This window comes from Ahaetulla prasina, chromosome 10, assembly GCF_028640845.1.
Source record: "Ahaetulla prasina isolate Xishuangbanna chromosome 10, ASM2864084v1, whole genome shotgun sequence".
NCBI classification, from domain to species: Eukaryota; Metazoa; Chordata; class Lepidosauria; order Squamata; family Colubridae; genus Ahaetulla; species Ahaetulla prasina.
This window is the reverse complement of record NC_080548.1, coordinates 32817790-32841205: the sequence shown is the minus strand read 5'-3', so window position 1 is coordinate 32841205 and position 23416 is coordinate 32817790. Positions and strand designations below refer to the sequence as shown.

At 47.6% G+C, this 23416-nt stretch overlaps 2 protein-coding genes across 3 annotated transcripts; one reads left to right on the top strand and one right to left on the bottom strand.

Annotated features, from left to right (window-relative positions):
• Positions 1-75: 75 nt before the first annotated feature.
• On the top strand, positions 76-2827 carry LOC131204610 (cytochrome c oxidase subunit 7A2, mitochondrial-like). The gene is made up of 4 exons (XM_058196043.1): positions 76-219; positions 1088-1174; positions 1806-1890; positions 2623-2827. The coding sequence occupies exons 1-4, from the start codon at positions 205-207 to the stop codon at positions 2676-2678; spliced, it is 243 nt and encodes an 80-aa protein (XP_058052026.1). The 5' UTR covers positions 76-204; the 3' UTR covers positions 2679-2827.
• Positions 2828-3009: 182 nt separating this feature from the next.
• Positions 3010-23325, bottom strand: LOC131204604 (synaptosomal-associated protein 25-like). Of its 2 annotated transcripts, none has more exons than XM_058196030.1 (8): positions 19929-23325; positions 11842-11977; positions 8980-9021; positions 8798-8846; positions 7751-7868; positions 6477-6605; positions 5869-6013; positions 3010-3983 (listed from the first exon to the last, which is right to left on the bottom strand). In XM_058196030.1, exons 2-8 carry the CDS (start codon positions 11911-11913, stop codon positions 3915-3917), a joined length of 624 nt encoding a protein of 207 aa, XP_058052013.1. In that variant the 5' UTR covers positions 11914-11977; positions 19929-23325; the 3' UTR covers positions 3010-3914. The 2 variants fall into 2 exon arrangements, with proteins under 2 accessions (XP_058052013.1, XP_058052010.1); XM_058196027.1 differs by lacking the exon at positions 19929-23325 and adding an exon at positions 19484-19739.
• Between the last annotated feature and the right edge of the window lie 91 nt (positions 23326-23416).

The window sequence follows — 23416 nt, the reverse complement described above, 5'->3', positions numbered from 1 at the left end:
TATTTGGGGGGGGCCCCCGAGAACATTAAGTTGCAACTCGTATTTTGTCCTTCCTGGCTTGCCTTACTCCTGGCATCTGGTCAAACTACGTCCAGCTGTCTCCACCCCCATTAGCTGTTTTGGCACTAGCTGTAGTATCCTTGCAGAGGACGAGGCCCACCCGCGAAAGAGCTGAGCAGAGGAGAGAAGGAGACCCAGGAGAAAATGAGATCCTTGCTGGTAAAAACAGAATTTTGGGGGAGCAAAAACAAAAAAAAAACCCAGTTCATTGCAGCCTCCTCCCCTGGAGAGCTCGGGGCTACTTCTCAGTGGTTGAGCAAAAAAACAGCAACCACAAATTTTGCCCTTTGGCCATGCAATTCGCACAAACAAATTGTTTGTGCAAATTGCTCCTTTGGAGGAGGAGTAACAGGTCTCCGTTGAAGCTCCCATTCTGGGTTGGTGGGAGGTGAGACAGCTGGTCACATCTGGTCGATCGAAAGAAAGACCTTTCAATTCTGCTTTTTGGTCCCCCGCCCCCCCCCCCGAAGAAAAAAAAACACCCAGGAAATTCAAGTGGGTGTGAGGGGGTTGAGTGTGTTTTGCACTTATTTATTTGCAAAAAACAGAAGTAGGAATAATTCTGCAGGGCAACTGGATCTTTCTTCTAACTTTTTCAGAGGGTTTGTGAGTTCTTTGCAAACATAGTTTCCTTTCCCACAACCTCCCCGAGGGGAGGGGGGGTCTATTTTTCACACACCCCTGTGCCCACAACGGAAGAGAAACTGCACAGGCGGTTGTGATCGTCACAAACTGCTCCTCTGGCCGCATTTTTTTGAACCCGAGAAGATACAGAAAGGAAATGTTTTGGTTTTTTTACTACGGCCCCTAACTCAAGGGGCTGCCCTCCTTTGACCCCCAGATGGCTTTTTCCTGTCTCAAATGTTTTTGGGGCAAGGGGAGGCCCTGGGGTGGTGGGAAAGTAATTATTTTCTTTATTATTTTCTATTCTATTCTATTCTTTCTCCTTGATGGATTTGTAAAATTAAAAAAAAAGATTTTTTTGTGGGGGGGGGCAAATCTTTATTAGAGCTTATTTTGGTTACAGGTGACTCGCTTACAGTCCCTTCGATGCTTCACCACTTCCGGCCGGCAAATGGAAAACAAAGTCCCTGAATATCAGAAGATCTTCCAGGTGAGACGTCGGCCGCATCCCCACAACCCTTGTTCCCCCATTTGCGGCTGATAGGCTCTCAACCTGAGTGTGGGCAGACGGAGCTACAACCTGCAGCCAAGCTTTTAAAGCCCCCACCGGCATTGCCCTTGTAGTGTCAAATTTCCATTGCTGAGCGAGGTGGTTGTTAAGTGAGTCACACTCGATTTGACATCCTTTTTGCTGCAGTTGTTAAGTGAATCAGGCGGTCGTTAAGCAAATCCGACTCCCCCCATTGACTTTGCTTGTTGGAATCTGGTTGGCCAAGTCGCAAGTGGTGATCACGTGATTCTAGGATCGGCACCATCTGGCTTTCATGCCTAAGGCAGGACTAGAACTCCCCGTCTCCTGGTGCTTGGCCCAAAGTCACCCAGCTGAATTTCATGACTAAGACAGGACTAGAACTCACTGTCGCCTGGTTTCTGGTCTGGCGCTTTAACCAATAGACCAGACTAGTTCTAGGTGTATTTGGGGGGGGGCTACTCAGCAGCCCAGGAGCAGCTCGGAGAGCCACAAAACTCCCCACCTCAAAGTGGTGCTTCTCAACCTGAGCCCTTTTAAGAGGTGTGGATGTCACCGAATTAAGTGGGGGTCTCTCGTGTTCCCACCCCAGGCAGACAACGATTTGCCGGTGCACCTGAAAAGGGGGATGTCCGACATGGTGATGTATCGTGCCACCATGATCATCGGAACCGTGGGTGAGTGAAGTCGACGCTTCCCGCTCTGGGCTTTGGGGGCTGAAAGACGGGGTGGGCTGCAGAAAGGTGGGCGGGGGGAGGGACCAAAAATTCAAAATGTGAAGCGACAAGGGTTCACATGAAAGCAACAGTGGCATCAACTGACAGTAGACTTTTATGGGGAGCGTACATACACACGGACCCACAAACACATATAGCTCGGTCATAGAAACCCAGCTGCTCCCTCCCCCCCCCAATTCAAGGGTGGGCATAAGGAGGCCCCATGGAAACTGTTCTCTGGGGTCCGGCCGGATGAACGAAGCAGCCAAATTACAGGTAATCCTCGATTTACGACCCCAGTTGAGGCCAGCATTTCCGGTGCTAAGCCAGACAATGGTTAGGTGAGTTTTGCCCCATTGTGTGACCTTTTTGGCCACTGTTGTTAAGCCAGTCATGCGGTCCTTAAGCGAATCTGGTTCCCCCGTTGACTTTAACTTGTTAGTAGTCAGCCGGGAAGGTTACAAATGGTGCTCGTGCGCCCTCGGAGTTGCTGCAACCAGCATAAATACGAGTCAGTTGTGCCAAGCGTCCCAGTTTTGATCCCGTGACCGTGGGGCTGCCACGACGGCCATAAGTGTGCAAACTGGCTATTGGTCGCTTTTTTCAGTGTTGCGGCAGCTCACAAAACAAATGGTTGTAAGACGAGAATCACCTGGGTTTTAACTCAGCCTGTTTTTGAATATTTCTCTCCAGGCATTAGCTATGCGCTCTATGGCATATATGAGCTTGGAAAAATCAAGAAGCATTGAGAAGGAAGCTGGAAATGCAAGGCTAGACCCTCCTGGGACCCCCACCCACCCACCCCCTGCTCCTGTTTAGAAAATTCCGGAAGCAGAGAAGGGCAAAACCTATTTTGGAGCGCTTGCAAGATCGAACCAGCAAGGAAACGTGTGTGGTTTTTTTTCCCAAAATGTATGTGATGCCTAGAGTGACATGAATAAACAAACGCAACAAAGACCATGATTTGCCTGGACTTTAAAATCCATCACGCATGTCATAAGTCAGAAACAGATTTTAAAAAAATACGGAAAGGAAAACAGGCAGAGTGTTGAAATCCACAGTGACATGTAAGCCAAGCCACATTTTCAGGGGTGATGCACGGGCTGGAAACGGGGAGGGGGGGCTGCCTTCTTGCACTTGCTGGCCAGGGTCCTTCTCTGCGTCTGGCCAATGTCCCCATTGAGCCATGCCAGCCTTGCCTGGTCTTGTGCCCGGGCAAGCGGGCAACTTGTTTCTCCTCCCTTCCCTCAGGACAGACTCTGGAAGAAGCCTGGATGGAGCCTAGATATAAATTAAAACTCTGGACTGTTGGTTTTTTTAATGGACCCACTTCTAGCCACAATATTGGGTTGATACCCCAGAGAAGATCACCACTGTCTCTTTCGGCATTTCACCCCCATCCCTGTTTGGATGACCTCAAGTGTCCCACCAGGGCTCTTGGCTTCCCCAAGCTCTGTAGCCTTCAGCTACAGAAACATTCTTGGCCCCACTAAACCAAATTGGGGGATGTTTATTTTTGCCATTGGGCTGAAAAATAGCCGTTCCTAACTTTTTCCCGTGGGGAATCCGGGAAGCGGCCTAGTCAGTTTCTCAAGAGAAGTTTCTTTCCTCTTCAACATAGCGGTTTTTCCAGCAAGGTGGCTGTTCATCGGCCATCTTAGCCATTAAAGAGGAGGTGGGCTGGGTGGCACCGAGACAGCTCAGCGGGTTCCTGTGCCAAGGGAAACACACACACAAACACACCCCACAGGGGGGGCAAAGCTCAAGTTAGTCCCCCTCCCTTGCCATTCACGTGGGCATCACTTTAGCAACCAGGAAGCATGCATGGTGATTCAGAAGATGGATGAGATTCACGCAGGAAACTTGGTTTTAAATCGCTTGGCATCCACTCCGGAGCGGAGAACGGAAGTTGGTAACTGTGGTTGCATTTGGTGACGGGGGGGTGGGGGGCGGGCAGGGGGGGGGCGCAAGGGCCCGAAGTGGCCTCAGGCTTTCTTGAGCATCTTGGTGGTCTGGTTGTTGGCCTCGTTGATGCTGATCACATTGGCAACGGCCTGTGGGGGAAGAAGAAGAAGAAAATGAAGAAACACTCAGCAAGGGGTTGGACTAGAACAGGGGTCTCCAACCTTGGTCCCTTTAAGACTTGTGGACTTCAACTCCCAGAGTCCCTCAGCCAGCAAAGCTTGGAGGTCATCTAGCCCAGGGGTCTCCAACCTTGGTCCCTTTAAGACTTGTGGACTTCAACTCCCAGAGTCCCTCAGCCAGCAAAGCTTGGAGGTCATCTAATCCAGGGGTCTCCAACCTTGGTCCCTTTAAGACTTGTGGACTTCAACTCCCAGAGTCCCTCAGCCAGCAAAGCCTGGAGGTCATCTAGTCCAGGGGTCTCCAACCTTGGTCCCTTTAAGACTTGTGGACTTCAACTCCCAGAGTCCCTCAGCCAGCAAAGCTTGGAGGTCATCTAGTCCAGGGGTCTCCAACCTTGGTCCCTTTAAGACTTGTGGACTTCAACTCCCAGAGTCCCTCAGCCAGCAAAGCTTGGAGGTCATCTAGTCCAGGGGTCTCCAACCTTGGTCCCTTTAATACTCGTGGACTTCAACTCCCAGAGTCCCTCAGCCAGCAAAGCTTGGAGGTCATCTAATCCAGGGGTCTCCAACCTTGGTCCCTTTAATACTCGTGGACTTCAACTCCCAGAGTCCCTCAGCCAGCAAAGCTTGGAGGTCATCTAGTCCAGGGGTCTCCAACCTTGGTCCCTTTAAGACTTGTGGACTTCAACTCCCAGAATCCCTCAGCCAGCAAAGCTGGCTGAAGTCCACAAGTCTTAAAGTTGCCAAGGTTGGAGACCCCTGTTTTAAATAATAAAGCAACAGCACCCTCTGCTGTTGAAGCAAGAAATAGCTACAGAAACCTACAGATATAAGCCCTTGATTTACGACCGCAACTGAGACCAAAATTTCTGCTGCTCAGCAAGACAGTGGTTAAGTGAATTGTGCTCCATTCTACGGTCTTTCTTGTCACTGTTGTTAAGTGAAACACTGCCGTTGTTAAATGACTCTCCCATTGGCTCTTGTCAGAAGCTCGCCAAAGAAGATCACATGACCCTGGGACACGGCAACCGTCATAAATGTGAGTCAGTTGCCAAGAGTCTGAATTTGGATCGTGTGACCACAGGAATGGTGCAAGGGTCATGCATGTACAAAGTGGTCATCGATCACTTTTTTCAGTGCCGTTGTAACGTCCAATGGTCGCTAATTGAATGGTTTTTAAGCACACAAATCAAATTAAATCCAACCCAACCAATCAATTAATAAATCTTATCGTCTTTGTTCCAGAACATTGAGCAAAGGAAGACCACCGAAAAATTAACAGGACAGAGCCAAACAGGTCATCCCAGTCAGAGCTGTGGTCCTATTTGCTTTGCACCATCCACCCTATTTCCACACTGCGACCCCACGTTACACCAAGACAATCCTTTTTTTTTTTAAAGAATCACTATTAATTCTCACTCACCCCCATTCCCGTCTCCAATACATGTTTCTCCTCCATGGCTCAAAAAATCTGAGCAATTGCCATGAATTTAAAAAAATGATGATCCTGGCTGCAAAGACATCATTCCTCTGTGGCTCTTAAAAGCCCCTTGCAAATGGTAATGGTGGAGGGATAGGTTGCAATTAGATACATCAACCTTGGCTTGCAGTTGGACTGCATGGCTGGTTGGCTGTCTGGTTGGGGAATTCTGGGAGTTGAAGTCCATGCGTCTTAAAGTTGTCAAGGTTAGACACACCCTTGATCTATTCTAGACTGTGGTTTTTCTTTTCATTTTCCTTTTAACTTTTGCTGGGTGACCACTAACCCGTGTCATTTATTCAAGGTATAAATTTGGATGTTACATTTGCAATCCTAATTTATTGCGCCTTAACTCAGGCTGGGCGCATCACCCACCTTCTCCTTGATATTCTCCACCTGCTTGCTCTGGACATCAATTTCGTTGCTCATGTCCACCGCCATGCTACGCAGATTACTCAGCATACTGTCCACCTGGGTCAAATTCTGCTCCAACTCCTCCTCCACGTCGTCCTTCATTATCCTGAGCAAGAACAGACGTGCAGGGACCCATTCGGAGCCCATCCTCACACAAGGACGGATTCTGGGACTCTTATAGTTAGGATTCGCAGGTGATAAACTTGCTCGTGTTAGCAAGGAATGACCATGACATTCATGAGTCCCCAAGTTCTCCCCCCGCTCCTCCTCCTCCTCCTCCCTGCAAACCCAGCTCCCTCCTACCACTGATGATGTTCCCTAGTTGGGTCATGAAACGTCTGCAGGAAATAACGCAGCTCGGAGACCATCAAGAACCCCATAGTCCTCCTCCTCCTCTTCCTCCTTCCCCTCCTCCTCCTCCTTTTCCTCTCCACAAACCCCTCTCCCTTCTAGCACTGATGATGTTCCCTAGTTGGGTCATGAAACACCTGCAAGAAAGCAACCAAGCTCAGAGAGCATCAGAGACCTCACCGTCCTCCTCCTCCTCCTCCGCTGACCCTTTGCCCTACCTCTGGATGAAGGGCCCGCTCATCATCATCTGCGTCCCGGCAGTCATCATCATGGGCTGCTGTGACACCACATCTTGGGCGTTGCCAGAGGCCGCCTTGTTAGCCTCCATGGCCTTCATGTTCTTTAACCTGGAACGGAAAAGGAAGAGAAAAAAACCAACACTTCGGCTATCATCCTCGCTTGCACCATCACTGAGTCTCCCTCCCAGAAGACACGGGGGGGTGGGGGGGTCCCGGAGGCTCAAAGAAGTCAAGATGGCAGCCACCACCATGCGCTCCAAAGCTGGTCTCCTTTTTCTAGGCTGCCATCTTGACTTCTTTGACTTTCCCTCCCTGCCCTGTAGACCAGGGGTCTCCAACCTTGGCAACTTTAAGGCTGGAGGACTTCAACTCCCAGAATTCAACTTCTGGGAGTTTATTATTTATTTATTTATTTTATTAGATTTATAAACCGCCCTTCTCCCGAAGGACTCAGGGCGGTGTACAGCCAAGATAAAAAGAGACAATATACAATTAAAAAATAAATTAAAAAACTTATTACACAGTGTGGCCGAAATTAAAATAATTAACATCTAAAAACCCCAGTTAAAACTAAAAATTTAAAATTATAAACTAAACAATTAAGAAAGCCCCGCACGAACAAACAAATATGTTTTCAGTTCGTGGCGAAAAGTCCGAAGGTCAGGTATTTGTCGTAAACCAGGGGGAAGTTCGCCCAAAGCTGGTCTCCTTTTCTAGGCTGCCATCTTGACTTCTTTGACTTTCCTCCTGCCCTGTAGACATTGTCTGGCGGACGGCACCCTGAGAAGGCCCTCTCTATGGGAGCGTACAGGTCGGTGGGAGGCATGAGGTAGCAGCAGGCGGTCCCGTAAGTACCCAGGTCCCAAGCCATGTTGAAGTTGAAGTCCTCCAGGCTTAAAGTTGCCAAGGTTGGAGACCCCTGCTGTAGATGCTTCTGTAGAAGAAAACCCCACCAGGGCCCCTGGTGGAGGAGGAGGAGAGAGCAGAATAAACCCATGAAGGAAAGGCCAGCAGGGAGCCACAAGGAGGAGGAGGAGGAGGAAAGCCTCCTTATGCAAGAGCAGTCTATCTGCAAACCCGCACCTTGGAGAGGGCTTGTGAAATCCAGGACTGAAGCACCCGGCTCCAATCCGGGACTGTCTACTTAGCCGATGTGTTGCGTGCACATGCAGGCAAGATGCCACCGTGGCTCTCATCGTGCTTAAACCACGAATCCTGGCTTAACCGTTTCCCACGACCACCGGAGAACTCACTTGGCGCAGGGGCAGACGAAAAGGCCGCAACATTTGGCCATGTCGCTGAGGTTCTTCTCCGCTTCCTTCATGTCTTGGATAATCTGGTCTAAGCCGTCCTCAATGCGGTCCAGCTGCTCTGAGGGGGAGAGGGAAGACTGTGAACACAGGGCTCAGGAAGGGCCCTCCTGAGGGCATCCATACGGGAGGCGCGGTTGCGTCCAAAGAATCAGGATGGAGGCGACCATTGCACAAATTTGGGGACCATTTTATCCTGTGGTTGTTAAGTGAATCACCACAATCAAGTGACTCATGCTCAACCTGATTAATTAAATTAATTAAATTCTACCTCTTTTTTTCCTTGCATGGCACCTGTCATCCCAGAATTTCCGTCGCTAAGCAAGACAGTTGTTCAGTCAGTCATGTGATTTTACCACCTTTTCGCCACCTTTGTTGATTCACTGATGAGCGTATCATGCAGTCACTAAGTGAATCCAGTTTTCCTCCATTGTCGGAAACTGGCCAGGAAACTTGCAAATGGCGCTCTCACAGCCCCAAGACACTGCAACCATCCTAAATACATGCCAGTTGCCAACGTCCAAATTTTGATCATGTAACTGTGGGGAACTGTGATGGTCGTAAGGGTGAGAACCAACTCATTAACTGATTGTGATGGGCCTGAATTTATTTTGCTTTCTTCTCTGATAACTTTGGAGCAGTTAGAACTGTACAATCGGGATGGTGTATAAAAATTAGGAAAGAAACCCAGATAAACAATGAGCAGGCTCGAATTTTACGCTGTCCTAATATGATTTGATTTAACATGTGGGTGTAATTGTGGTATAAATTACAAGGGGTCTCCAACTTTGATGACTTTAAGACTGGCGGACTTCAACTCCCAGAATTCTTCAGCTGGCCGACGTCCACCAGTCTTACAGTTGCTACGGTTGGAGATCCCTGGTTTATAAGACTTGGGTGCATCACATAAACCATGGTCAAAGAAACTGCCATTTAGGATGCGGGGATCATCCAGCAAACTTCACACTGCGATAAAACCTCAGCATTTACCCCCTTGGTCGTCCAGCATAACCAGAGTTCGAATCCCGGCATCTTTGCTCTGTTGGAAAATCGGAAATAAACAAGAATGAACAATGGCTTGGCTAGAATTCCAAGAAGGGCGTCTCATTTTTTTTCCCCCAGTGATCTAGTCATAAACAAGCCATTCATTCCTCCCTCGCTTCGTCTCTTACCTCATCCACCAGCTGCAGCATTCGCCTGGTACTTTCCAAAGACTGCAAAAAAAAAAAAAAAAAAAGGAAAGAAGAATGCAATATTAGGAAAGAAAAACACTCGTTATCCTTCTGTATCGTGTGTTTCAGAAGAGTGGACTAAAAAAAAATATCTGTTTTTTAAAAAAGAATCCAGGAAACTCCATTGCAGACGTTCCAAAATTTCAGTTTTAAAAAATAGGTGTTTTTTTTTTTAAAGAATCAGCTTCTGCTGCCTATTCTGCATATTTTTCTCATTAATTGGAAGTGAAAAATATTATGCATAACCAGCGTTAAAGCTCTCCAGGGGCTGTCAGGACCTAAAAATTGATTGCAAAAGGAAAAATCCAGTGGATATTCCTGCTCAACATATATAGGTAGTCCTCGACTTAACGACCACAATCGAGCCCGACATTTCTGTTGCGTTTGTTAAGTGAATTTTGCCCCATTTTTACAACCTTTCTTGCCACGATTGTTAAGTGAACCACTGCAGTGTTTAAATTAGTCACACGGTTGTTGAGTGAATCTGGCTTCCTTGACTTTGCTGGTCAGAAGGCTGCAAAAGGGGATCAGGTGATTTACAGTAACAGAGTTGGAAGGGACCTGGGAGGTCATCTAGTCCAACCCCCTGCTTACACAGGAGACCTGTACTAGGGATTTGAACCGCCGAACTGCCAACCTTTCTGATCGACAAGCTCAGTGTCTTAGCCACTTGAGCCACCTAGTCAGGCTTGACATACAGCAACAGTCATAAGTATGAAGTGGCTGCCAAGCATCTGAATGCTGATCATGTGACTACAAGGACACTACGATGGTCGTAGGTGTGAAAAACAGCCATTAAGTCACTTTTTTCAATTCTATTGTAACTTTAAACCATCATTAAATTTACTCTTGTATGTTGAGAACTATCTCGGAATGGTGTGGTGGCCTAGAGGTGGAGCTCTCGCCTCACAATCAGGAGGTTGTGAGTTCGATCCTAGGTAGAGGCAGATAGTTCTCTCTCTGGGCACACTGAGAAAATCTCTGCTGAACAAAACTCCGCATTGGTGACAGGGAAGGGCATCCGGCCACTCTGCTAGCTCCATTCCGTTGCCCAGACTCCACCCCGCGAGGGATTATGGGGTCATCAAATGAAGGTGATGTTGAGAATTATCTGTATAACCACTCATATTCTAGATTTCATCCAATCGTCATTAATTTAAATTAATTAAATTAATAAAATAAGCCTGGAATTCCTTCCTTCCTTGTGGTCTCTGAGGTTAAGAGAAAATTCCGCTGAAACTTTCATTAGAAGCTTTTTGCTGGAAGCCTCTGCCATTAATTGGTATTTGTTCCACGTGGCAGCAACATGGCTGGTGAACTGTTGATTAAACTGCTGTTTAATTGCCCTGACACTGGATGGCTTTAATTACAATTTCCTTTCTTTTTCTCTCCTCGTATTAAAGAAAACAGCACCGTTCTGCTAATCGAAAAATAAGAAAATGCAAACCTCTTAAAGGACAGCTAAGGAGCCATTAACCAGTTATTTGCTAGTTAAGCAGCAAACGCTGTGAAATAGGAATTATTTCCAGGCTCAGGAAGCTGCTCATTTCAAAGGAGCAAAATATTCATTAAACCTGCAGGAGTCCTGACAAATCCACCCTGAATCATTTGATCCTGCAATTTTATTTAATTTGGCGGGAGGAACCAAAACCGTGGATCGGGTCAGAGGACGCACCGGGATGGACAGGCAGTCTCCAACTTACAACCACAACTGAGCCTTAAATTTCTGTTGCTAAACAAGACAGTTGTTAAGTGAGTTTTGTCTCATTATACGATTTTTCTTGTGCCAGCTCTTAAGTGAATCACTGCATTTGTTAGATTAGTAAACATGGTTAAGTGACTCCGGCTTCCCCATTGACTTGGCTTGTCAGACGGTCGCAAAGGGAAATCACGGGACCCTGGGGATGCGGCAGCCGTCATAAATATGAGTCAGTTGACAAGCGTCCAAATTTCGGTCATCTGACCATCGGGACGGACAATCGTAAGTGTGAAAAATGGGACTTTTTCCACTGTAACTATGAACGATCACTAAATGAATGGTTGTAAGTCAAGGACTTCCTGTAACAAGTTGGAAGTTTTGCTCCGTGGCTTTTGTTTGCAAAAAGCAAATAAATTCATAAATGAATGAATGGAGGGAGGGAGGAAGAAGGAAGGAAGGAAAGAAGGAGGGAGGGAAGGAAGAAAGGAAGGAGGAGGAAGGGAAGGAAGAAAGGGAAGGAAGGAAGGGAGGGAGAGAGGGAGGGAGGAAGAAGGAAGGAAGGAAGGAAGGAAGGAAGGAAGAAAGGAAGGAAGGAAGGAAGGAGAGAGGGAGGGAGGGAGGAAGAAGAACGGAGGAAGGAAGAAAGGAAGGAAGGAAGGAGGGAGGAAGGAAGAAGGAAGGAGGAAGGAAGGAAGGAGGAGGAAGGAAGGAGGAGGGAGGGAGGGACGGAGGAAGGAAGGAAAGAAGGAGGGAGGGAAGGAAGAAAGGAAGGAGGAGGAAGAGAAGGAAGAAAGGGAAGGAAGGAGGGAAGGAAGGGAGAGAGGGAGGGAGGAAGAAGGAAGGAAGGAAGGAAGGAAGGAGGGAGGCAGGGAGGGAGGAAGGAAGGAAGGAGGGAAGGAGGAAGGAAGGAAGGAAGGAAGGAAGGAAGGAAGGAAGGAAGGAAGGAGTGTGAAGAAGAAATATGGGGCTGAACCAAGTGAGATGCTTCCCACCCTGCCAGGTGCCCTCTTGGTCCTCTACCCCCTTTCCTGGTGAGGGCAACGGCCATGCTGTTAGGAGGAAGGGGCTTGGGGGTTCTTGTCTGCCTTGGCAAAGCCCCCCACCTCATTGTTGATCTGATGGATCCGTTGCTCCAGGTCTTCCGACTCGGGTCCTGCCACCCTGTGGGCTGCCATGCTGGGATCTCCCTGGAGAGGGCAGAGGGGGTGGGTACCCTCAGACGGGAAGGGCCAGGGTCTCCTGCAAAAGAAAAGGTTGTACCAAGGGGAGAAGTTTCCTTTGGGTAGGTGGGCAGCTCAACCATGAGATGATCTATCCCACCTTTCCCCAATCTTGGCCATTTTAGGCAAGTGGACTTCAGCTTCCAGAATTCCCCAGCTAGCCTGGTGAATTCAAAAATGACCTTATAGCCGTCAGGGCTAGAAACTTGCTTTTTTTAAAAAAATCATCATTCCAGGCTCCTTGAGTTTTTGTACCAAGTACTAGAAAGTGGGGTTGTTTATTTATTTATTAGAGTTTATAGGCCTGCCCATTTCATAGATTTGGCACACCCACACAAACACACACACCCTCAAAAAAAAAAAAAAAAACCTCAAAGCGAAGCATCGAAAACAATTCAAAACAAAATGATGAAAATACAATGGAAAAAGAACCCTTCAGAAAAGAAAAGTACAATATTCCAGAATTGCCACCTGGGCACCACTGAATTTATTATACCTGTGCGTGCATGCATGGATGGATTCGCACCCACACAACCCCATTCCTTTTCAGGGCCTGGTCTCGGCATCCTCTGCCTGAAAAACCCCACAGTGACACCGAGGGACAAAACTGTTCAGCTGCCACGCCACTCTTGCTCCACCTCGCAATACCCACTCGCGGGGGTGGGGTGAGCGCGGTTGTTTTATATATATATGGATATTGTTGCTGTTCCCCACCCCAAGAAGAGGAACCCAACAGGGAGGACCGCAGACCCCGGCAGGCAGCTCCTTCTTCCCCGCCCTCGCGATCCGAATTTCCCCGCACCAGATCCAAAGCGTGTAATTACCGGGTGGGAAAAAGCGCAGCTGTCGCGGGTCGGGAGCCAGGAACAGTCCCCCCCTCGTTCTCCCTCCCCAAGCTCAGGTCTTCCCCACCTTCTGCTGCCTCCCTCCCCTCCCCTCTCCACCCCCCACCCACCCCCCAAGAGCATCTCCCGCCCGGCTTTGCAGAACAGGTGTTGCCTTTGTGCGCGGATCTTGCGCCAAGCGGCGAAGAGGCGGGGGAGGCACAGCGCCGACGACCCCTCCCGGCAGCCAAAGATAGCACTTGGGGGGGAGGAAAGGAGGGTCCTCCGGAGAGAAGGAGCCCAGGGATGCCTCCGGAGAACAAAAGCCGGGGTCGCTGTCACTTTCCACAAAGGAGGAGAGGCGGGCGCCGCGTTGCAAAACAGAAAAACGCCCCGTGTTTAAAAACTTCGCTTATTTATAGCTGCGAACTTGGGAAGCTGCTGGTGTTGTTCCCGGAGAAGTCAAGGCTTTGCTCCGGGGTGTGGAAAGAAAGTGAGGGGTGGGAGTGGGAGGGGGGGAGCTCTCTCCCATCTGCTAAGTGTGATTGGACACACAAGGAATTTGTCTTGGTGCAGATGCTCTCAGTGTACATAAAAAAAAAGATACATTCGTCAAGAATCATATATGACTATCAATGATAGTCATAGGGTAAAAATAAGCAATCAGGAACCAATCAATATCAATATAAATCGTAAGGATACAAGCAACAAAGTTACAGTCATACAGTCATAAGTGGAAGGAGATTGGTGATGGGAACTATGAGAAGATTAATAGTAGTGCAGATTCAGTAAATAGTTTGACAGTGTTGAGGGAATTATTTGTTTAGCAGAGTGATGGCCTTCGGGGAAAAACCGTCCTTGTGTCTAGTTGTTCTGGTGTGCAGTGCTCTATAGCATTGTTTTGAGGGCAGGAGTTGAAACAGTTTATGTCCAGGATGTGAGGAGTCTGTAGATATTTTCACAGTCCTCTTTTTGACTCGTGCAGTATACAGGTCCTCAATGGAAGGCAGGTTGGTAGCCATTGTTTTTTCCGCAGTTCTAATTATCCTCTGAAGTCTGTGTCTTTCTTGTTGGGTTGGAGAACCAAACTGGACAGTTATAGAGGTGCAGATGATAATAATTCCTCGGTAGAACTGGATCAGCAGCTCCTTGGGCAGTTTGAGCTTTCTGAGTTGGCGCAGAAAGAACATTCTTTGTTGTGTTTTTTTGATGACGTTTTTGATGTTAGCTGTCCATTTTAGATCTTGTGATATGGTAGAACCTAGAAATTTGAAGGTTTCTACTGTTGTTACTGTGTCTAGTATTATGAGAGGTGGAAGTATGGAAGAGTTTCTCCTAAAGTCTACCACCATTTCTACAATTTTGACTGTGTTCAGTTCCAGATTGTTCCGGTCGCACCACGAGGCTAGTCGTTCAACCTCCCGTCTGTATGCGGATTCATCATTGTCTCGAATGAGACCAATCACTGTTGTGTCATCTGCAAACTTCAGTAGTTTGACAGATGGATCGTTGGAGATGCAGTCATTGGTATACAGAGAGAAGTGGGGAGAGCACACAGCCTTGGGGGGGGCCCTGTGCTAGTTGTACAGGTATCTGATGTGATTCTGTTTAGCTTCACCTGCTGCTTCCTGTTTGTTAGGAAACTTTTGATCCACTTACAAGTCTGTTCAGGTACCTGTAGCTGGTTTAGCTTAGTTAGAAGAGTGTCTGGAATGATGGTATTAAATGCTGAACTTTGGAGACTCAAGATGTTGTAGGATGTAGTGCAGAGCCATATTAACAGCATCATCTGTTGATCTATTTGCTCGGTATGCAAACTGCAAGGGGTCTAACAGTGGATCCGTGATGGTTTTCAGGTAGGAAAGCACTAGCCTTTCAAAGGTTTTCATGATTACAGATGTTAGAGCAACTGGTCTGTAATCATTCAGTTCCTTGATGGTGGGCTTCTTCGGCACTGGGATGATAGTAGAGCGTTTGAAGCAAGAAGGAACATAGCACATCTCTAGTGATTTATTGAAGATACGGGTGAAGATGGGGGCCAATTGGTCAGAAGGAAGTTATCTTATCTGGGCCTGGAGCTTTTCCTGGCTTTTGTCCATGAAATAGGTCTTGCACTTCCTTTTCTGTGATCACTAGGGGTTGTGAACCCAATGGGATGGGGCAGTGGTGGGATTCAGCCAATTCGCACCACTTCGGGAGAACCGGTTGTTAACTTTCTGAGCAGTTTGGTGAACTGGTTGTTGGAAGAAATCATTAGGGCAGAGAACCGGTTGTTAAATTACTTGAATCCCACCACTGGGATGGGGTCAGTTGTCAGAGGCTTGGCTGTTGTTGGTGTGTCTGAGATGGGGGTTGTGGAGATAGGTGGCTGTAGTTCCCTTTCAAACCTGCAGTAAAACACATTCAGGACATCTGCCAGTTGTTGATTTCCTTCAGCCTGGGAAGGAGGTTTGCCGTAGCCGGTGATATTTTTAAGAGTTTTCCACATGTTTTCTGGTTCATTTGTTGAGAACTGATTTTTAGCTTTTCACAGTAGCTTCTTTTTGCTGCTCTGATCACCCTTGTTAATACATTTCTGGCCTGATTGTACAGCATTTTATCACCTTTTCTGTAGGCTTCCTCTTTGGAACGACGTAGCTGCTTAAGTTTAGCTGTGAATCAAGGTTTGTTGTTACTGTATATTCGCAAGTTCCTGGTGGGTACACATCGGTCTTCACAGAAGCTGACATGCGATATTACAGTCTCTGTGAGTTCAACTAAGTCTGCAGAGGTATCTTCAAAAACATTCCAATCAGTGCAGTCAAGGCAGGCCTGTAGCTTTAACTTTGCCTCTTGGCAAGGCGGACAGCGAAGGGGCATCCTTGACTGGGGGCGGCGGTGCATGCCCTGCAGTTGTTAAGTGGCTTTTGTCCCGTTTTACAACCTTTGCCACCGTTCTTAAGCGAATCCCTGCCATTGTTAAGTTAGAAGCACAGTTAAAAAGTGAATCGAGCTTCCCCATGAACTTGACTGGTCAGACGGTCGCAAAAGGGGATCACGTGACTCTGGGACACTGCGACCGTCATAAATACGAGTCAGTGGCCAAACATCTGAACATTTTGATCACGTGATGCTGCAACGGTCAGAAGTGTGAAAAACGGCCGTAAGTCACTTTTTGCAGTGCTGTTGCAACTTTGAATGGTCACTAAATGAACTGTTGTAAGTCAAGGACCACCTGTATATAGACTGTGAGTAACTTTTCCAAGGCCCTCTTGGCTGCTCGGCCAAAGTCCAGACTAGGTTTGGCTTGATTGCTGATGGTTATCCTAAAGAGCAGAAGTTTCCAGATTTTTTATTGTGAATTCCAAGGCTGTTTGTTCTACCTAAAGGACCTGCAAGAAAAATACACAGGCAGTCCTTGACTTATAACCACTCATTTAGTGATGGTCCTAAGTCTCAGAAAAGTGACTTATGAGCAGTTCTCACAGTTATGACCTGTCGCAGCATTCCCCATAGTCACATGGTCGAAATTTGGGCACTTGGCGACCGGCATGGATTTACATCTCGGGGTCACGTGATCTCCATTTGGTGACCTTCCCAGCAGACATCTGAGCAGCAGAGGCAATGAGAGAAGCTGGATTCGCTTAACGGCCACGTGACTCGCTTCAAAACCCCAGCGATTCGCTTAAGAGCCGTGACCAGGAAGGTCGTAAAATCAGGCCTGGAATGGAAATTCTGGTTTTAACTCTGGTCATCCCAAAGGTGCTTTTTCCACGAGGCAACTGGGCTTTCTGTTTTTTTCTCTGAAGACATTTCGCTTCTCATCCAAGAAGCTTCTTCAGCTCTGAGTGAAGAATTCCATTCCCCACCATCCAGTCAGAGCTGAAGAAGCTTCTTGGATAAGAAGCGAAACGTCTTCAAAGAAAAAACAGAAAATCCAGTTGCCTCTTGAAACTGTGGGACAGCTGTGACCTGGATGACGGAGAATCTCCATAGATAAATTGTGGTCATAACTCAAGGACTGCCTGCCTGCCTGCTAAGAAACAGCAGATTGTGGGGATCTGGCACTCCGAATGTCAGCTGATCCCTTTCCAGCAACTTTGCCCTGCTCAAAATTTTCCCCTCGGCTACTCAGAGCCGTCCTGTCATCCTTCTCCACTTTTCCACCTTCGAAGGAATAAAAAAATGGGAAATTGCAAATTCCTCAAAAAAGGCCTTTTAAAGCTGCCAGCAGACAAAGGTGGGGGGGGGCAGCCCCACCACTGTCCATCCTGCTCTTCGCTCCCCATTTGGACACGTTTTGAGCCCCCCAGGAAGAAACACAAAAGGAAATGGGCTGCTCAGAAGTGGGTGATCCCACCCCCGCCTTCCATCGAGGCAACGCGAGGCTTTGAAAGGCTTCTCTTTTCCTAGGTGTGCATGGATTAAATTGGCAGCACCGAAGAAAGTCTTCAGAGGACCATTGTCCTTTCCAGACTCAGTGGGGACGGCCGAATGTTTTGGCCATTATTTTATGCAAAAAAGAGATGGCTGCTTCAGGCGCACCCAGGACATCAGTTTAATTGAGCTGTTGAGAGTGACTCAGACCCAGGAATGTTTTGGCTCGCTGTAAAATGGAAAAGCGGCTGTGGGGGAGGGGAGAGGGAAGGGGAGGGTCCTTTGAGTACCGTTACCTCAAGGTTTCCTCTCCTTCTTGTCTTTGTTCAGTTCAGGAGCCCACATGGGGTTGTCCCGGCTTCCCAAGAGTCCTTCACAATGCTGTTTCATCACGTAACCCACAACAACCCTGTCAGGTAGGCTGAACTGAGAGAGAACGATTGGCCTAAAATCACCTGATGAGTTTTCATAGCTGGGGGCAGACTTGAACCTGGGTCTGCTCAGATTGGTCCAACTTCTGTACCACAACACCACTGTGGCTGCCAAACATCTCAACATGCTTATCTGTCTGTCTATTATTTCTCTCTCTTTCTATCATCTCACTATGTATGTATGTATCTAATTACCTACCTACCTATCTACCGCTATCTATCTGTATCAATTATCTCTCCTATTATCTCTCTGTCTGTATCTGTCTCTATCCCTCCATCATCTATGTTATCTGTTTGTCTGTATCTCTTTCTCTCTCTATCATCTATTATCTCTGTCTTTGTCTATATCTATCATTTATCTATTGCTATATCTATCATGTATCATCTATCTCTGTCTATTTATCATCTATTATATGGCTCTGTCTGTATCTGTCTCTATCCTCCATCATCTATGTTATCTGTTTGTCTGTATCTGTCTCTATCCTCCATCATCTATCTATCTATCTATCTATTATCTATCATGTATCATTTATCTATTGCTATATCTATCATGTATCATCTATCTCTGTCTATTTATCATCTATTATATGGCTCTGTCTGTCTATCTATCTATCTATCTATCTATCTATCTATCTATCTATCTATCTATCTATCTATCTATCATCTCTATGTATCATCTCTCTATCTTTATATCTAATATCTATCTCTCCATCATCTATCTATCATCTATCTATCATCTATCTATCTATTATCTATCATGTATTAAATGTATATGCCGTTCAACTCACTTTATAAAGTGATTCATTCCATCGTTCTATAACAATGTGCTTTCATCATGAACTTGTCCCAACATCCTCAGCCTGCAGTACTAGGATTATAGCAGTCCCCAACCATCCCTGCAGCTTGGCTCAATCCTCATGGGACAAACTGCCTTACTGCCTTCCAACTCATTGCAGCTTATTCTATTCCAACCTTTTTGGGTGGCACAGAGTAGATTTTCGGGGGTTCTTTTTTTTCTTTCTTTCTTGCATCAGAGAGATGCCTTTGAGCTAAGAGCTTCCCTGTCTAATTATACCCCAACTTGTGAAAATGTATGCCATGAATCGAGAAGGGTCCAAAGTATAACAAGAACGCGCTAACTTTGTTACCGGCGCCATCTGTTTAAGAGGCCTCTTTGCAAAGATCAGCATCTTGAAATCAAGAAAGCGGAAGAAGGAAAGTGTGAGTGTTTGCAAGAGAGCAGGTTGATATGCTGCGGGTTGACCTCTCGAACCAAACCTACCCTTTGCAACTGGAATCCCCAAGTTTAGAGCAGAAAAGTGAGAATTGCGAGGAAAGGGGGAACAGCCAAAAGCCAGAAGTTGAGAAAGACAAACCAGGGAGAGGAATTTGACTTCCAGCGAGAAAACAGGGACTGAATCCTTAAATACAAATTCTTCTTCAGGAGACACCCGGGAGAAAAGGTTGAGTCCTGTTTAACCAACTTATCCAGCTGTGGGGCTGGGTAGACCAGATGTGTCCCCACCCCTCACATCTGGAAAAACATAGGAAAAGCAGCTGCGCAGAGAGACCCTCCAAAGGGATACGGACCCGTCTCCATCCAGACTGGATCCTGGGGGGGGGGAAGGGGGAGAATTGGGAAGCTTCCTGTAGGAATTTCCTGAGCTACACCTTGCAAGTACATGAAAAATAAACAAGAACTCTTATTTTGGGGTCTCCAGAAGGTTGGAGAGGAGGGGTTAACGCAAGGCATTGGGAGGGCGCCAGGTTGAAGATTGCAGCTCTGTCTTCACTGTCTGGCTGGTTGCTTCCCCAAACAACCTGCACACACACACACACACACACACACACACACACACACACACAGACAGACAGAGGTACATGCATTTCCCTGGTCGTGCTGGGCTGCCGCACCGCTCATAAGACTGGCGAAAAGCTGTCCATCTTCCCAGGCACCACCTGCTTTTGACTCTTCCTGGCAATTTTTTTTTTCCTGGCAAATTCACTTTTTCAACCACATGAGCTCCGAGCCCTTTGCCAGTTTGCCAACCGGTCCCGCTGAGAGGAGTAAACAACAGGTTGCCGGAGAAGTCGGAGAACTCCTTGGGCTTCCTCTGACGCATCACGGAAAGAGACTTGCAAAGGATCTGGGATCAGGCAGTTCCCTCCCCAAAAAACAACAACCTTGGAGTTTGTCCCCAGGGGAAAACCCAGGATCAGCTTTACATCAAGTTCAGAATCCGGGGGAGATTGGCAAGGATGCTTGTGGCAAAGGCTGACTTTCCTAAGGGTCCCTCCATCCTCCTCCTGCAGCCCACCACCTCGCCCCGCCCACCCTGTTGCCCCCATCCCCACGTACCTCTTCCTGCTTCACTGCCTTTCTTCTGCTCTCTGCTCACCCCAAGCTTCATCCAGAAAGGAGCCACGCCTTCCCATCCAAGATCAAGGCAGCCTGGCTCCCGCCTATGGAAGGAGGCCATTGGGCAGGGACCCTGAAAGGCAGCCAGCGGAATCTCCCCATTGGCTGCCTGGTAGGGAAAAAAGAAAGGGTGGGGCAGGGCTAGAGCTGGTACCCTCTCCTTCCCTCCCTCCAGGGGATGCTGTTGCCAAGGGCAACCCGATGAGAGGCCGGGAGGATGGAGATGGCAAGTTGGTGCCGTCACCTGAGCAACTCTGCAGCTGACACAATGAACTTTAAGCCCCCAGGGACCCCACTTCCAGCATGAGGCACGTAGAGCCGTAGGGGCAGGGGGTCAGGTTGGGGGGTGGCAGGCCTGTGAACTTTGGCCGGTCTTGGCTTCTTAATGCCGGGCCAAGATTTTGATATGTCCTGGGCTTTTTGGCATGGTAACCTGGCAATTTGGACATCTCTGTAACCCGGGGCAACTGGAACCTCTTGGTTACCCAGCAGATGTCTTGGTAACCAAGGCAACCGCAGCATCTTTGGGTAATTGGGCACCGCAGCTTGATAACTTCCAGTTTGGCAAATGCCAAAGATGGCCCAGGTTCCCCCTGAGGAACAAAAGAGAAGCCAGAAGAAGAAGAAGAAAGGCAGTCTATCTGAAAAGGGAATTTGGACAAAAACAGAATAACAGAGTTAGAAGGGACCTTGGAGGTTTTCTAGTCCAACCCCCTGCTCAAGCAGGTGATCCTATCCCAGAAGCTCCAACCTTAGCAACTTCTGACATCCCTGCCTTACGGCATTCCAGACAAATGCCTGTCCAATCTCTTCTTGAAAACTTCCAATAATGGAGCAGCCACAACTTCTGGAGGCAAGCAGTTCCACTGGTTAATTGTTCTCACTGTCAGGAAATTCCTCCTTAGTTCTTGGTTGGTAGGTAACCTTTTCCCTAACTCCAGACCGACGGTTCTGTGGTCTTCTCACTTTCCTTCAGTATTCATCTGTTTCACCAAAAACGCAGAACAAGTGCCAACACAGGAGCCCCATAGAGAAAATGTCAAAAGACGACTTGAGAAAGCGAGACAAGTTACATTTGGTTCAAAATCCCAGGGGCGTCCCTCTCTGCGCCTCACCCTGAAATCTCTGGGCAAAACCTGCTTGTTTGGCCTCAAAAAGAAAACAGGGAACCCAGATGAATATTTAGCACTTGTCATGTTCTCTGTGAAAGCAATACCAATGAGGAATACATTAATTTCAGAAAAAGTGGGAGGCACACGTCGTTGGATGCCAGTGGTATAAATTCACTGCTGATTGAGGGGGGGGTGTTTTGCGTGCGTAGTTGGCTACTCACAACACATACATAGCTGCAAATGTTGTTCTCATCTGGTCTACATCGTGGCTGCAAATAATAAATGCATTGCGGGAATCCGGCTTTATTTGGAGAGACAAGATTCAAAGGTGAGATCCATTCCCTGCCAAGGAAGCTTCATCGTGTGACAACCCCGATTAAAATCCAGGCTGATTTCTTGTTATGCAACTTTTATTCCTGTTTCTATTGAACTCTCCGAAAACAGAGTGGGTGTCAGAGACACTCAAGACAGCTGGCACACTTGCAGGCAAACCCCATCACTGAAGCCTAGAGGCGTGGATGATGGCGGCGGGGAGCGGGGGGGGGGGGCAAACTTGCCAAAAAATATCACTCGGGGTCTGATGGAAAAGAAACTGTCCTTGCAGAGAGCTTTCTTTCTTTGCAAGAAAACACCAAGCACACCTTGCCTTGGGTGTCACCTGCAGCCCATTTTCATCCTTGGTTTCAAAAATCCCCCAGGGAGAATGTTTTATTCTTGCAGGTGGTTCTCAAACAGGGTGGAACGCAAAACAAACACACCCACAAACACATGCATGCACACACACACAGAGGGAGACAAGGGCAGGATAGAGAACGCTGCTTTTCAAACAGTCTTGCTATTCCAGCAGAAAACTCTCACCCAACGTTTGTAATGTCTTCGAGCCTGGGGCTCCAGTGCAGATGCCCTGCTTTGCAGGGGGCTATCAAATTCTCTTAAAAGACCTCTCCCCCCCCCCTCAACCTCTCCCCACGTGGTTGATGCTCCCCTCCTCCCCAGATGTTATTGTAAGGATTATTTGGTTTGTTATTATTACTTTCTCATTTTAACGTTTATCAGTTTCTAATGTTTGTAAGCTGCCCAGAAGTTGCCTCTAGATGAACTGGGTGACAAACAAATCAGAGAGAGAGAGAGAGAGAAAGAGAGAGAGAGAGAGAGAGAGAGATGACAGATAGATAGATAGATAGATAGATAGATAGATAGATAGATAGATAGATAGATAGATAGACAGACAGACAGACAGACAGACAGACAGAGTTAGATAGATAAGATAGATAAAGAGAAAGAAAGAAATGGATAACAGATAGATGATAGGTAGATGATAGGTAGAAAAACAGAGAGAGATAGAGAGAAAGAGAGAGAGATAGATAACAGATAAATAGATAGATGATAGATAGATAGGTAAACAGACAGAGATAGATAACCGATATAGACAGACAGACCGACCGACCGACCGTCAGACACAGCTATAGAGAGATACGGTAGATAGATGATAGATAGGACAGATAGATATCATTTCACACCATAAGAGCTCCAGACCCCCCCTCCCAGTCCCTTCCACACTCCGATCATTATTCAAATCCCTTCCGTTTCCCCCAGTCACGGAGAGTCACGGGCACCTTCTCCTGACTCAAAGCTGGTCCAGCCTTCGGCCCAGGTGACTCATCGGCAGAGGCAGTACATCCATCAAAGGAGACCGCGATGTGCCCAAGATATGACGAATGGGCCATTGCCCCTCCTTACAACCCCATCGATCCGTCTGCAGACCGAAATCGGGGCTTGAGCCCTACTGGAAAACAGGCCCTCCCTGTGCTCCAAAAAAGCAAGATTAAGGCAGCCCTCCAAATGTGGAGCTTTGTTGCTCTCTGAGTCTGGTGGTTTTCTTGCCAACGGTAGCTTCTTCAGTTGGTTTGATGCTTTTTCTTAGCACTGATGATGTTACCTAGTTGGGTCATGAAACGTTCTGCAAGAAACCACCAAGAGAGCCCCAAGAACCCCACAATCCTCCTCCTCCTCTTCCCCCTCCTTCCACAAACCCCTCTCCCTTCTAGCCCTGATGATGTTACCTAGTTGTGCGATGAAATGCCTGCAAGAAAACCATCAAGCTCAGACAGCAACCCCACAATTCTCTCCTTCCTAATACTGATGAAGTTCCCTAGCTGGGTCATAAAATGTCTGCAAGGAAACAACCCAGTTCAGAGAGTACCCAGGACCCCACAATCCTCCTCCTCCCTTCTAACACTGTCGAAATTCTCTAGTTGGGCCATGAAGTTCATACAGTTTTAAGTGCAGGGATGTGAAAATAGAGTGAATCTTCCC